A 14,566-nucleotide genomic window follows, 5' to 3' on the forward strand; every position below is an offset into this window, starting at 1 on the left:
TAACCCTGCAGCCTTGGGAGAGAGGATGGTGCAGGAGTAGTGTGGGTGCCGTGGAGTACTGTGGGGTCCTGTTTGCTGGCCAGAGTCCCTTCAGGGTGCAGGTGAGCAGGCACCTCTGCAGGCAGACAGCAGTGCATCCCTGCTGCCCTGTCCCCTGTCCTCTGAGTGCACCAAGGCTGGGCGCAGCAAGCAGCCCATGCCCTCCTCAACCTCGCTCAGCCCTCTCCCCCCCAGCCTGGCATCCCCAGCTTGCCTGGCTGCAGAGATGGGACCCAAGAGCCGCATGCTTGCTGGTGCTTGGAGATCACCCCACGCTGAGCGTCCTTCTCAGGGGACAGGCCCCTCTAGGAGGGACCCCAGCTTCCCCTCCCTTGCTCCCCATCCCCAGGGACGAGCCAGAGGGGCTGGCTGGGCTCGGGGGCTGTGGGTGGGCTTTGGGGGGCGTGTAGCAATAAAGCCTAAAACGCTGGTGGCAGGCGACGATATAGCGGTGTGCGGAGCTCTCGATGCCCCCCCCAGGGGGATGGGGCCGACCCCCCGGACGATCACCCGCCCTGCGCATCCCCGCCGCCCCGGGGGAAGGAGGGGGGTGGCGGGGCCGGGCGGGGGCGGGTCGGGGCGGGCCGGGGGCGGTCGGATGGCGGCCCCATAAAAGCTCGGTGCCACCGGCAGCCCCGGGAGCGGCAGCGGGATGTGGGCGGCGGTGTCGGTGTGCTGGCTGGGGGCTGCGCTGCTGGCGGCGGGGCACAGCCTGCCCCGGCTCCGCCTGCCCTACCGCGGTGAGCCGGGCCGGGGGCACCTGCTGCGGGGGAGCGTGGGGCGTGAGGGGGGCGCCTGCCCACACAGGGCTGCCCTTGGGGGTCGGGTAGGGGCTTGGGGAGCCTCAGCTGTGGGCGCTGCGCCCAAAGTGCGGGTTTGTGGGGGTTTTATTGGCGGCGGGGGACACCTTGCGCTAGAGGCTGGGTTTACGCTGGGGTTTCGGTGGGTGGCTGCTCGGCACTCTCCCGTTTCCTACGCGGGACGTGGGGGGCTCCCGAGGAGGAGGAAGGGGGGGAGCCGGGTGATGGGGCTCCGCGCCAGCCCCGCCGCTTCCCGTGAGGGATCGTTTCCCGGGTGGGGTGGGGGGAAAACTGAGGCGCGGCGCTGTCCTGGCACCGGCGTGCTCTGGCATGTGGGTTGGGTGGGTGCGTGGGTGTTCCCCTGGCGTGGGCATCCCCGTGGGTGCTCAGCATCCTGCCTGCTGCTGCGTGGGAGCCAGGCTGTCCCCCAGCTACCCGGCAGGTACCCTGCGTGCTGCGCCACCCGGGCGCACTCTGAGCCCCACCACACTGGGGTGCAGGTGCTGGGGTGCCAGGGGGGCCCTCGGGGTGTTGCACTGGGAATGCTTGGTTTTAATTAAAACTCTCACTGTGATCCTGCTCTGGCTCACTGCGTCCCCTGCTCTGCCGGCTTAATCCACGGGCTGCTTCAAGCCAAGCTTGACAGAAGAGTCCAGGTCGCCCCAAATCTCCTCCTTATTGCCTAAAAGCAATGAACCTGCTCTAAAAAAACTAAACTAAAATAAATTACATAATGAACGTCTTCCCACTTCCCAAAAATGGGAAAGTCCTGGCCAGCCCAGCTCTCAGAGAGCCCTGGGAGCTGCAGGGCATGTCCCTGTGCTGGGCGAAAGCTGCCGTCTGCCCTTGTGCTGCCTGGGCCGGGGGTCCCCCAGCGCTGGGGCACAGGCTGGCTGTGTCCCTGGCTCTGTCCTGGGGCAGAGCAGGAGGCCCCGGGGGCTCTCTCCCCGTTGAAAGGGGGAAACAGAGGCACGCAGTGGCCCTGGTTACCCTGGGAGGCAGCCGGCACCCAGGATGGCTCCCAGCTCTGCCCCCTGGTGGGACCGGTGTCCTCAGGTTGGGCTTGGCAGCAGGGCTAGGTTCGGGTTCCTGGCAGAGCTTGGTTGTGGGGCTTAGGTCTGGCTTGGCATCTGATCTACTCCAGCCCAAAGTCTGGCCATGCCATGCTGTTACCCAGGTGTGAGGGTCTCCCCAGGGCTGGGCGGGCTCCTTGGCCTCCCGCAGGGAGCGAGCAACCTTTTGAAGCTTTTTTTTTCTTCTTAAGCTGATTATTCTGTTCCTTTTCCAAATTGGAAACAGAAACTGAAATTTCCCATGAAATAAATTCTGCCACCGCCTTCTCCCTGTGGGGAAGAAAAAGAAAATGAAAATTTCAATTAAAACCATTAGAAGCCTCTGAAATGAAAACTGGGTTGAACTGAAGCTGCTTGTGCTTAGCTTGTCGGCTTGGGCTATGCGTGGCTGGTGGCTCTGGCTGTGGGATGACATTTGGGGGGGGCCATAGGGGAAGGCATCATGCTGTGAGTGCAGGGGTGGTTGCGTCCCCAGCTTTCCCTCTTGCTTCCAGCTGCTCTTTTCCTTCCACTTTGACTCCCAGCAGTGGCTAGCGTAAGAGGGGAAAGAGCATTTTGCTGCTGCGTGCACCAGGAGCATCTCAGCACATCCTGGTGCCCTCCAAGCTCTCCACTGTCTCCCTCAAGGGACCCCTGTGCTTCTGCAGCAGTGCTTGGGCAGTGATTTCTATAGGACACCCACCCTGGGGGTAAAGGGGTGCTGGGAATGGATGGAGCATGGCAGAGTGCTGCTCCCTGGGGAGATGGAGCCAGGGAAGGGGAAGGCACCCCACGCCGGTGTAATCTGAGGCACAGGAGGAATTTGTCAGGGCTGAGGGAGAGATGGAAGCCTCGCCTGAAACAATGAAAGGAGCCCAATGACTTTGCCAATGTTATTATGAGCTGGGAAAATATTACTGCAGGGCAAGAATAGGAGGAGACGACAGCATTTTCCCGGGCTGGGCCTGGTGATAAGGGAGGACCTGAGATGCTGGGAGGGCACAGGGAGGAGGGTACCCCCTGTGGAGATGGGGCTGGAGGGACCCCCCATGCCCTCTTCCAGCTCTGCTTGCAGGCACAGGGGTCTTCCTGGTGAGGATAGAGCTGCTGGGGCTATATCCCTCCATGCCACCAGCATCACCAGTTAGGGCTCTGGGACTGCCCTTGAGCGACTTGGTGGGGGTGGAAGCTGTGTGTGATTGGTGGAGCTGTGTGTGGCTGTTCCCCCTGGGGATGGACCCTGTCTTCCTTTCAGGTCCCAGAAGAGGCATTTCCCACCAGGATGGGGGCATTGTGCTGCTCCACCTCCTTGCTGGAGGTGACAAACATCCCCCTAGCAAGTGCAGGGCTTGGTACCCCGCTGTCCTGCGCTGCTGGCAGCTGGGCTTGTTCCAGTACCACCTCTCCTCGCATGGGGACATGCGTGGGAGATGCTCAGGCTGGGGATTCCCCTGGGGTCAGCAGTGGCGGCTGGCAGCCTCCCTTGGTGGAGGGTGTCTGGGGACATGGCTGTGCTTATCAATGGCACTTTGTTTTCCTCCTCGTCTGCCACCAGTTGCAGTGGCCTGGCCCGGGGTCAGGGTGGTTGCTGGGACAGTGGTTTCAGAGCCTGGTGAAGCTGAGCCACTCCCTCTTGCCCTCTCCCTCTGTGGCATCTGTGTCAGCAGCACTGTGCCACAGTTTTCAGCTCACTGACCCTGAAAGTCATTTCCCACCAGGAGCCAGTCATGCCACTGTCCTTGTGGTGGCATCACCACGAGGGTCCCCTTGAAATCCTGCAGGATTTGGGCTTGGACCTGCTTTGGGAGCCTTGACAATCTGACCTTGTTGTTTTGGGCTCTCGGGGTGCTGGGACGTCATGTCCGTCCCAGGCATGCAGCATCCCTGTGCCAGTGCCGTTCCCTGAGTGCTGTCCCTGTACCACAGTGGGGAGAAAGCCTACCTGACAGAGAAGTCTGACGGCAGTGGCAGTGGCCTTTGTGTGCCGGTTTCCCCATGGCACTGGCTGGGTGCCTGCTCATGTGTCCCTGGCTGCCACCCAGATGGCACGGGACCCACTTTCTCCCCACACTGTGTCCACTCTCACCACCCTCCCGGGCTCCGCGTGAGCCCAGCCTGGGGCTGATGTCAGGCATGGGCTTCACCAGGCTCTTGTGCACCCCAACTCACTGTGGCAAGGCTGCAGTAGGAACCCGGGGGTGGTTCAGCTGAAGCTTGCTGGGGGCAGACTTGCTCAGGACCCTGCCACCTGCTGGCTCTGTGGCTTTGCACTCGGCTGGGAGGGGGAGCAGCACACCCGGCAGGGTGACGCTGGTATGCTCGTGCCTCAGGCAAGGGATGAAGAGGGATGCTGCTTCCCACAGTGAGTGGGAGCAGCTCTTCTGCTGACCCTGGGACAGCTCTGCAATACTCAGAAGCAGCAGCTTATAGGGACCCTCCCACCTTTGCACCCATCGCAGCCCTCCAGTAGCCCCCTGAAAAAGCTAGGACCCCTTGGTGCCACTAGCAGGGTGGGGGTCCAAGCAACCTTTCACATTTCCCAAGCAGGTGTGAAGGGTGTTTGGAGGCTGGGAGCCTGGATGACACTGCTCTCTGTTTTCCCTTGTCGTGATCCTCTGATGACTGGGCCCCAGCTGGGCAAACTCCCAGGGGTGTGAGAGGGCACTTAGCTGTGGGACATTATCCATTGCTTTTCCCTCCTGTCCTTATGTTGGGTGACAGCTTGGGGCTGTGAGGCTGCGCTGTTCTGGCAGGGTGGGCTGTGGGCTGCTGTCTGGGGGACCCCTGCATGCACAGCAAATGGAGAGATATGGCAGGGGCTGCTAGGGAGCAGGATGTCCCCCAGGCTCCCGCGACAAGTGCTTGTGTGTGTGACTGGGAGGGGACATTTGGGGCAAGCGGCGCTTACAACACCCTGCAGATCTTTGGGGTTGGGATGGCACCTCCTGACACTTCCCCCCCTCACCGGCAGAGCTTTTGGGCACCAACCGTTCTGTCCTCTTCTTTGGCCACCGAGGCTCTCTGGGCTTCCGCTCCCTCTACTTGGATGAGTACCGTGACCGGCTCTTCATTGGGGGGAAGGATGTGCTCTACTCCCTGCTCCTGGACAGGGCCAGTGCAGACGCCAAGGAGGTGAGCCAGGTCCAGCTGAGTGCCCTGGGGTCTTTGTCCCTACTCTGGCCCCTCTGTACACCCCTCGCCCCTCAGAGCAGATGGTGCTTTGCTGAGCCAGGCAAAGCCACCCTGAAGCAAGATCTGCCCTGGGATTTCCCCATCCCAAGTGCCCTGAAATGCATCTGAAAACTTGTGCTGCCTGGCAAGAGAGGGCTGGCCATGGTGACTGCATGGCAATTAGTTGTGGTTGGCAGCTGGTGGCACAGCCCACCCATGTGTCCTGGGTGCTGAGCGGGGTCTTGGACCCTGCTCTCCTAAAAAGCTTCTGTCAGGAGAGTGAGTGGTCCCCATCCCTATTCAGGCGTCCCCCTCACAGGCTAAATATACATCTGAATGCCTGCAGAGACAACAAGCTAAAAGCATCCATCACTGCAACGAGCTGTGCCAGGGCTCAGCTGGCAAAGCCCCCAGACCATGCCTGGCCTTGGTGGGAGAGGTGATGGGTCAGAGTGATGATGCTGAATGGTGGTTCCTCTCCTCCTTTACCCTCTCCACTTTTGACTTGTTGTTTTTTAAACGTGGCTCTGGGCCTTTTCTAGCTAAAGAAAGTGGAGAAGGAAATGAAGTGCCCCTCAGCATGCTGAGTCACTGCGATGGGGTCAAGGGCTTGTGTACCCAAGCTGCCCTTGGTCTGGGAGACGCTGAAGGCTGTGGAGGACTCGGGCTCCATCTCTCCCTGCTGTCCCGCAGCACCCTTTCTGCACACTGCCCGCGAGTCCATCCCATTCCACGCCAGCCCTGGCCAACCCCAGCATGACCACCAAAATCCAGCCTGGCTGCGGGCTGTGACCACTGGGGTGCATCTTCCCAGGAGGAAGGGTCCTGCCCTGGGTCGCAGGGTGGGAGCCCTGGGCTGGGTGGGCTCTAGGGAGCTGTTTGTCCCTCTCTCAGTCCCTCTTTCCATCACCATGCTACCAGCAGCCTGGGAACATGTATGTGCAAGGCTGGGTCCCTGCGGTCCCTCCTCCCTGCTCTAACAGGTCCTTTGTGTTTCAGATCTACTGGCCACCCCTCCCTGGACAGACAGAAGAGTGTTTTCGGAAGGGGAAGGACCCAGGGGTGAGTCTTGCCCCATGCATACTCTGTCCTGAGCTGGGGGAATCCCCTTGTGCCCCAGTGCCAGCTGGCTCCCCCTGCACCAGTGCCATGTCATCCTGCTGGGGATGGCCCAGAGGCCTCACAGGCAGTTAATGCTGGGGCAGAGCAAGGGACCATCCTGGTGCGTGAGGGAAACTAAGGCAGGGAGTTGGTGACCAAATCTGGCTGTGTGAGACACTTGCACTGAGCTCTGGAAATCTCATCTCTGGGGTTCTGTTCAGTGCAGTGGCTGCAGAGCAGTGGCCACTGTGCCCCACACGCAGCTGCACCCAGGCTCAGAGACCTGAGCATAGGGGAGCTGAAAGCCCTGTGCTGTGCTCTGAGCCCAGTGACGTGGTCTGGCCCATCCTGGCTCTCCCTGATAGTGGGAAATGTGTAGCTTGCTCCCCAAACCTTATCCCTCTTTGCATCCCCTCCGTCCCAATATGAAACAAGACTATGGCGGGGAGAAAGTCCCTGAGGCTCCCCTGGCCCAGACTAATTACTCCCCAGAGTCCATGTCCCGCTCTGTGTGTTTATTTTACAAGTTCTCACCGACAGATCCAAGCTGGTCAGGCTCAATTTTTTATTTTTCTTGAACATATATATTTTTTTTAACTTGCTATTTTAGAGACTCTTTGCAAAGGGAAAATAAACAGTGGGGAGGCTGGGAACCCCTGGGGCAGCTCAGGGGCAATGTTCCCAGCAGACAAGGGGCCTTGTGTCCCGCCAGGGGGGGACAATGGGGAGCAGGCAGGGCTGGTGGTGGCCAGGGGGACCTGCTGAGCTAATGGTGGTGATGCCTGAGCAGGAGAAGGATTGGAGCCTTTTTCTAGCAGGAACTGCCAGGAGAGACCATGCGGGGTCAGAGGTGGCAGGTCTCTGGCCCCGGGGGTGTCATCATTACTGGTCCCTGGTGGAAGGGGACAATCCCAGACAGTAGCGATCAAGGCTGTCCTGGAGGCAGCCAAGGATGCCCGTGGGTATCCGTCTCCGTCTCCCACATTTCCTCCTTTTGTTTCTTCCCTGGAGCAAGCAGGAACACAACAGGGAAGGATGTGCCTGCATCTGGTTGTGTCCTGGGTACCAGGAAGAGGAGGGTCCCTAGGGGCTGGGTGCGGGAGCTGCTGGTGGGAGCTTGCTGGGTGGGTGACCTTGCTCTCCTGGCCAGTGTGGGATGTGTGATGGGTGAGTGTACATGGCCAGGACATGGCCAGGTTCTGGCTGGATCGTGTGTGGTTCTGCTGGGGATGTTCTCAGGGGCAGGAGGACCAGTAAAAAGCCTTGTCCTTTTGCAATGGGCTGGAGTTCACCCAGATCAAGTCATTGTAAGCCCCGCCAGTGGGTGCAAGCTGCCATCTTCCACCCCTGGCACAGGGGTGAAGGCAGAGAGCCTGGGTGTAGCCCAGGGAGCCAGGGCTGGGGCTTGCTCATTGTCATGGGGCCCCAGGCAGAGGCAGGGACCTGGTGGTAGGTGAAGTACCGAGCCCCCACAAGCCTTCCCCTCCTCTGTTGTCCCCCCAGACTGACTGTGCCAACTATGTCCGCGTGCTGCACCCCTACAATCGGACGCACTTGCTGGTCTGCGGGACAGGTGCCTTCCACCCCATCTGTGCCTTTGTCTACGTGGGGCACCGCGGAGAGGTAGGGCAGTACCGTGCCCATCCTGAGCATCCCCAGCAGGATGCCCCTGGGAGGTAGATCTCCATCTTCTGCCTCCTTCCTAGGGGGCTTCAGGACTGTGTGGAGATGTTGGATGCAGTGTTTGCCCCATGATGAACACTGGGAAGGGGACAGGAACCAGCTCCCTGTTGCCCCTTTGGCCCATGTGCTACCCCCTCCCCAGCCACCCCACCTTTCTGGCCTGGCATCACCTTTCCAGACATGTCCCCTGGGGCTGGTGTCCTGCCAGGGGTTGCGGCATGGGTGGCATTTCTTCCTTTCCCAGCCTGCTGCTCATAAATCAGGTTGGCTAGCATGGAAAGGCAGGGCCCTCTGTTCCCTCTACACAGCCTGGTGCCATGCAGGCAGTGGGAGCCCTGCCCATACCACAATGCCTCTGGCCAGGCTGATGAGAGAGTGGTGGGGCTGGCAGGTCTCTCCAGTTGGTGTACATCCTCATAGCATCAGACTTGCCTCAGAAAGCATGGATCCTGATTACAGACAGTCCCTTTGGGAGCACTGGGGCTATGGATGCCTGCAGTGAGGTGCCTGCGAGCTGGGCAGGGACCAGTGCCAGCCCCTGCATGCCTGGGCATGGCCCCACTGCCTGGGGCATGGCTAGGGGCTCACCTACCTGCTCCTTGTCTGCTCCCTCTCACCCAGCACACCTTCAGCCTGGACCCTGCCAGTGTGGAGACCGGCCGGGGCAGGTGCCCGCATGAGCCCAGCCGCACTTTCGCCAGCACTGTCATTGGTGGGTTGTCTTCCTCAGGAACTGAGAGCCTTTGGGGTGCTGGGACCAGAAATGGTCCCTGTGCCAGCCAGGACTGGCTCTCAGCCCTGTGGTGGCGTGTGTTTGCCAGGTGGGGAGCTGTATGCTGGCCTCACTGCAGACTTCTTGGGCCGCGATCCTGGCATCTTCCGCAGCACTGGGACCCGCTCTGCCTTGCGCACTGAGGTGGACCAGCGCTTACTCAATGGTAATGGCTCCCCTTTGCCTGTCCATCCACCCTGGCTGGGCTAATGCTGGGGCCTTGTGGTGGCCACGGCATCTGCTGGCTACAGTGTGGCATCCCCCATGCCAGGTATGAGTAGGGAAAGGCACTGGGGCAGCAGTGTCTGGGGGTCCTCCTGGCTAGCATCCAGACCCGACATGGTGTGGGAGTCCAGAGGCGGTGGCTGTGCCCTCTTGCCCCATGTGACATGGCTGGCTCTTGCTCGTAGACCCCAAATTTGTGGCAGCCCACTTGATCCCAGACAACAATGACGGGGACAACGACAAAGCCTATTTCTTCTTCACGGAAAAGGTGGTGGAGGCAGACAGCAAAGAGCATGCCATCGTCAGCCGGGTGGCACGGGTCTGCGTGGTAAGATGCTGGTGGGGACCACTGGGGACAGGCATGTGCCAAGTCACAGTGGTGGCCCTGATGCTCCCTATCCCTGCAGAATGATGCTGGTGGCCAGAGGGTGCTGGTCAACAAGTGGAGTACCTTCAACAAAGCCCGGCTGGTGTGCTCTGTCCCTGGCCCCGGTGGCATCGACACACACTTTGATGAGCTGGGTAAGGTGTGCATGGAGCTGGGGACCTCACCAGGGGTAGACTTTTACTCAGTGGCTTTGAGAAACCCCATGGTTTCTTCCCCAGAGGATGTCTTCTTGCTGAGGACAAAGGATGGGAAGAGCCCGGAGATCTATGCCCTCTTCAGCACCATCAGGTGGGTGGTCCAGCTCCAGCCCCTGGGAACATCCAGCTGCAGCTGCCCATAACCTGCCCTGTCACCATCACCACGTGACTGCTGGCTACTCCCCAACCTCTGCCAGCTCTGCCCTGGTCCATATGGAGATGTTGGTGCTCCCACGCCCCTCGATGCCACCAGTGCTGAACATGGCTCTGCTCACTCCATTCACCATCCCCTTTCAGCCATGTCTTCCAGGGTTCCGCTGTCTGTGTGTACCACATGGCCGACATCCGGGAGGTCTTCAACGGGCCCTTCGCCCACCGGGAGAGTCCCCACCACCAGTGGGACGCTTACGAGGGCAGGGTGCCCTACCCACGGCCGGGCGTGGTGAGCGACTCCCTGGAGATCTGGGTCCCCTCCATGCCTCCAATTGACCTTTTGGGGGTGGGGAGGTGGGGCCAATTCCCCATTTTCTCACCTGCTGGGATGGTGTCCCTATGGGATCCCCCCTGGGACAGCTGGGAACCAAAGTCTGGCAAAGGGGTGGAGAAGATGGATCCCAAATTGGAAGGTGGGGAGGGAACCAAACCAGCTCTGCAGGGCGACAGAGGGGGAAGGAGGGATGGGTGCTAGGGTGGCCAGGCTGAGCTGGTCCCCTCTCATCCCTGCAGTGTCCCAGCAAGACCACCAACCAGCCCCGGCGGCAGTACGGCACCACCAAGGACTTCCCTGACGAGGTGCTGCACTTCGCTCGTGCTCACCCCCTCATGTACAAGCCTGTGTACCCCCGGCACCGCCAGCCCCTCCTGGTGAAGACTGACCTGCCCCACCACCTGCGCCAGCTCGTGGTGGACCGGGTGGAGGCCGAGGATGGGCAGCACGATGTCCTCTTCCTCGGGACAGGTGAGCAGCACGAGCAGTGTACAGGAAGAAGTCCCGGTGCTGGGGCTACCGGTGGGCATGCTGCTGGGGTGTGCAATGGCAGGGTGCTCACACCTCCATCATCCTCCTCCCTGCAGATGCTGGCTCGGTGCTGAAAGTTGTGGTCCTGCAGAAGACAAGCTTGGCCACAACTGAGGATGTTGTCCTGGAGGAGCTGCAGGTTTTTAAGGTGCCATTTGCTGCCCTGCTTGCAAGGGAGGGGGGCAGTGGGGTGGGCTCAGGTTGGGGACACATGTGAGGACAGAAGCTCAGGGCTGTCATCGCACCGTTGAGCAGTGGGAACTCTCAGGGCTGCGAGGGCAGAGAGCAGCTTGGGGTGTTGTCACCCTCCCCAAAAACATCCCTGTGCCTCTGAAACACCCTGGCAGCTCTAAATGATCTGGGCTCTCCATGGCAAGATTTTTGCCAGCTTCATGTCCACTTTCCTCCCCTGCAGGTGCCTGTGCCCATCACCCAGATGGAGATCTCCATCAAGCGTGTGAGTACAGACACAGCATGGCCACGGGGCTGGGGACAGAGCATGCGACTAGGTGGGCCTGAGCTGTTGTCACCAGCCTCTCAAAGCCCACATGGTGCTTGCCCCGGGGTGGGTCACAGCTGGGGATGCTGGGCACTGTGCCTGCAGGGGCTGCCAGCATCACCATCTTGGTGCCATTCCCCCAGCAAATGCTCTACGTGGGCTCCAGCCTGGGGGTGGCCCAGGTACGGCTGCACCAGTGTGAAAGCTATGGCACGGCTTGTGCTGAATGCTGCCTGGCCAGGGATCCCTACTGTGCCTGGGACGGCACTGCCTGCACCCGCTACCAGCCCTCTGGCAAGCGCCGCTATCGCCGCCAGGACGTCCGCCATGGCAACCCTGTGCACCAGTGTCTGGACCAGAACCTGACTGGTGAGAGACTGGTGGGACTCACAGGGCTGAGGGACTCATCCAGTGCCCTGAGATATCCCAGCATCTGCAGCCCTCAGCACGCAGAGGGGCTTGCAGCCATCCCAGCTGGGCTGGGTCATGCTCACCTCCCTGTCCCATAGACCAAGGGGTGCCCCAAGAGAAGGTGGGTGCTGCTGGGGCTGGGGTCTGTCCCCAGGGTGAGGGTGAGAAGGGGACTGAAGCCACACGGTGGCCCGGGGGCTAACATCTGGGCACATGGAAGCCTGACTCTGCCCTCTCCGTGAGCCTGTGTCTGTCTTCACCCCAGTGGATGATTATGAGAGCGTTGAGGAGAAGGTGCTTTATGGGGCGGAAGACAACAGCACCTTCCTGGAGTGTGTGCCCCGGTCCCCGCAGGCCAGCGTGCAGTGGTTTGTCCAGAGGCCCCCCAATGAGCAGCGGGATGAGGTGAGGCTCCCCCTGCACCTGCCTTGCTCCCCTTGCAAGGACATGAGAGGGACGTGGGGCCCAACCCAGTCTCACCCCAATCTCATGGTGGCCAACAGGTGAAGACGGATGAACGGATCCTGCAGACGGAGCAAGGGCTGCTTTTCCGCAAGCTGCACCGCCACGATGCTGGTGTCTACTACTGCAAAACACTGGAGCACGGCTTCACCCAGATGGTGGCCAAGATGGCCTTGGAGGTGATTGCCAGTGAGCAGCTGGCACACACCTTCCACAGGGATCGGGGTGATAAGCCCCAGCGCATGCCTTGCCCTGAGCCCCGACTGGTGCCACAGGCTCCTAAAACCTGGTTCAAGGACATCATGCACCTCATCAACTCCCAAAACCTGCAGCAGGTGGAGGAGTACTGCGCCCGCCTCTGGTGCAGCAGCCGCCCCCACCACCGCAAGAGCAAGCTGGCCCAGGCCAAGCATGCCCTGGCCAGCGTGGATGTGGGCAAGAAGGGACAGATGACCAAACCCCACAGTGGGAAGAACCGTATGCCCCGGCAAGCATCGGCCACTTAGAGAGGTCAGGGTAATGGATGTGGGGTGGCCATGGGCGAGGACCAGCTCCCCATGCTGCTGGTAGCCCCAGCCCTGAGGGGCCTCCTGCCCTGGTGGATGGCTTGCAGCAGCACCAGCTGGGTCCCCCCAGCCACAGTGGATGGGATGCCAGGGTCAGCTCCTGGGCAGGCCCCCACCTTGGTGGCCACCTCCAAAACAGACAGTGTGGTGGGAACATTGGCCCTCTCCTACTCTTGCTGAATGCTGTGGCAGGTGTGGGGGCATGGTCACTGGGGCGGGTTGGGGCTCAGCACGTGTGGTGCCCCCACTGTACCATCAGCACAGGGAGCTTGCTGGCTGGCTTTCTCTGCAAATAAAGGGGCCGAGCGTGGCACCATGGGGAGCCGCTGACAGCTCCAGGCTCTTTCCGTGCCAGCATGGGGCCTAGAAAAGATGATGCCTTCTCTCACAGAGGGGCAAAACTGAGGATCACCCCAAAAAGCCTCAGTGCCCAGGATGAGCCCTGTCGTCTGCTGCGCCTGGGGAGCTGGAGCCGTGCCGTGCTGTGCTGCATAGCCTGATGGACAGGGCTCCTTCCAACTTTCCCTGTGGCACCAGGACATGCTCAGCAGTGCCAGGCTGTGTCTGGGTGCAGCTCCCCCCTTTCCCTTTGTCCACCCCCAGCCACAGACCGTTTTAGGGCTGGGCTGGGTCAAGGAGGAAAGCAAACGGCTGTGGACAGGTTAGACCCGTTCCTGGGTAAACACAGGAGGGGCACTGATGCCATCACCAACACTGTGCCTGGGTGGGAGTGGGGATATGCAGAAGAAGGTGGCCCCAGCACAGTTTCAGGATGGGGCCTGCACCCCACCCTGGTGTGTTTCTGGTCGTTGGTGGGGCTGGGTGGGACAAGGCTGGTTTGGGGGAGCTTGATGCTGGTGGAGTGGGGGGGCTGGTGGAGCTAAACCAGCCCCCAGGGCCTCCCCCAAAAGCAGCTGTTGGGGGTAGGTGTGTTGAGAGCACCCGAAGGCTGCTGGTGCTGTCCCAAGCTGCCAGCAAGGTGCTCACTTGATTCCTTGCCTGACATGAGCTCACTCGCTTGGTCAGCCTGGAGTGATAAGGATCTCAACCTTCCTGAGGCAGGGCAGCCCCACACAATGGTGTGAACTGTGGCCCTGCTGGGTTGGGCATTGTTTGGAGGCAGAGGACCGGGAAAGAAAAATAATAATAATAATAATTAAACCCCCTAAATAGCTTGTGCAAAGCCAGGTCATGATATCATCGTTCCGCCCTGTGTGTGTGTGCGTTTGCGCAGCAGCAGTGGAGCACCATGGTTCGCTGTGGTGCTCTGTTGGGAGCAAAGTCCCCCAGCAGTGCTGCCCTGTGCCATGGTGTACCCGTGGAGATGAGCTGTGGGTCGCAACCCTCTTCTCCAGCTCCCTGTCCTACCTCTCCTGCAAACTCAGGGTGTCTCTTGGGATGGGAGAACTGTAATGGGGCTGGCGGGCTGAGGCATGTTCTGCAGGGAGGGGAGCACTGATTTACAGGCCAGACTGGAGCCAAGCACGTGTGCATTTGGTTAATCGCAGGCCTGGGGGCCACAGGAGAATGATAAGCAACAAGTAGAGACAAGGAGGGATGTGGGTGTAAAGCCAGAAATAAGAGACAGAAGTCTGATCCCTCAGGGCCTGGATTTAATGGCTCTGAAGCACTTGCAATGAGCCAGCCACTGAAGCGCCTGTGCCCCATCACCTCTGAGCAACCCCAGTGCTCGGCAGAGCAGGGGCCAGGCTGCCTACCTTGGGAGAGGCAGTGAGAGGGGGTCCTGGGGACTCTGCTGCGTGCAGGACCAGGCCCAAAGGTGAGCTGTGGCAGAGGCTGGAGGTGATGCTGGGGCCAGAGATGTTTCAAACTAAGCAGGAACAAAGACGAGAAGAAACCAGCCCCCAAAAGGGCCTCTGCCTCCTGGTAAATCCCCATAAATCTCTGTGTCAGCTGAGCCTGGCCCTCTGGGGTAGGTTTGCATCAGTAAGGCTACAGTAGAAGGGCTTTTGTCAGGGGCTCTGCACAGCTCCCGTTCTAGCCTTGTTCCTCATGATAGCCAGCCAACCAACCGAGGCACCCTAGGTCCCTAGAAGTTTCCAGAGGCTGAATAAACACGAACACATCCTCACCCACCCCGGAAGGGTGGAAGGGGACAACTTTGGTGGGCAGGTACAGCATTGCAGCCTATGAGCCCATGCAATCCTCTGCATGAGGGGAA

At 60.5% G+C, this 14,566-nt stretch overlaps 1 protein-coding gene across 5 annotated transcripts; it reads left to right on the forward strand.

The window, feature by feature from the left end:
- Nucleotides 1-470: 470 nt before the first annotated feature.
- On the forward strand, nucleotides 471-12,741 carry SEMA3G (semaphorin 3G). Of its 5 annotated transcripts, none has more exons than XM_064453959.1 (16): nucleotides 664-779; nucleotides 4,863-5,032; nucleotides 6,062-6,124; nucleotides 7,667-7,786; nucleotides 8,468-8,558; nucleotides 8,668-8,784; nucleotides 9,029-9,171; nucleotides 9,251-9,365; nucleotides 9,450-9,519; nucleotides 9,726-9,870; nucleotides 10,155-10,386; nucleotides 10,503-10,594; nucleotides 10,862-10,903; nucleotides 11,089-11,314; nucleotides 11,622-11,761; nucleotides 11,860-12,741. In XM_064453959.1, exons 1-16 carry the CDS (start codon nucleotides 692-694, stop codon nucleotides 12,322-12,324), a joined length of 2,319 nt encoding a protein of 772 aa, XP_064310029.1. In that variant the 5' UTR covers nucleotides 664-691; the 3' UTR covers nucleotides 12,325-12,741. The 5 variants fall into 5 exon arrangements, with proteins under 5 accessions (XP_064310028.1, XP_064310031.1, XP_064310029.1 ...); XM_064453960.1 differs by having other exon boundaries at nucleotides 4,863-5,023; XM_064453958.1 differs by lacking the exon at nucleotides 4,863-5,032 and having other exon boundaries at nucleotides 471-779.
- The last annotated feature ends 1,825 nt before the right edge of the window (nucleotides 12,742-14,566 follow it).

This window comes from Phalacrocorax carbo, chromosome 6 (assembly GCF_963921805.1).
Source record: "Phalacrocorax carbo chromosome 6, bPhaCar2.1, whole genome shotgun sequence".
In the NCBI taxonomy this organism is placed as follows: domain Eukaryota; kingdom Metazoa; phylum Chordata; class Aves; order Suliformes; family Phalacrocoracidae; genus Phalacrocorax; species Phalacrocorax carbo.

What these genes read in the sequence shown, in the direction of transcription:
- SEMA3G (XM_064453958.1), top strand. Translation starts at nt 507, where the DNA reads ATGCCCCCCCCAGGGGGATGGGGCCGACCCCCCGGACGATCACCCGCC. An exon ending in GGAAGGGGAAGGACCCAGGG is followed by an intron (nt 6,125 to 7,666) that starts GTGAGTCTTGCC and finishes TTGTCCCCCCAG; the next exon opens with ACTGACTGTGCCAACTATGT. An exon ending in TGTCCTCTTCCTCGGGACAG is followed by an intron (nt 10,387 to 10,502) that starts GTGAGCAGCACG and finishes TCCTCCCTGCAG; the next exon opens with ATGCTGGCTCGGTGCTGAAA.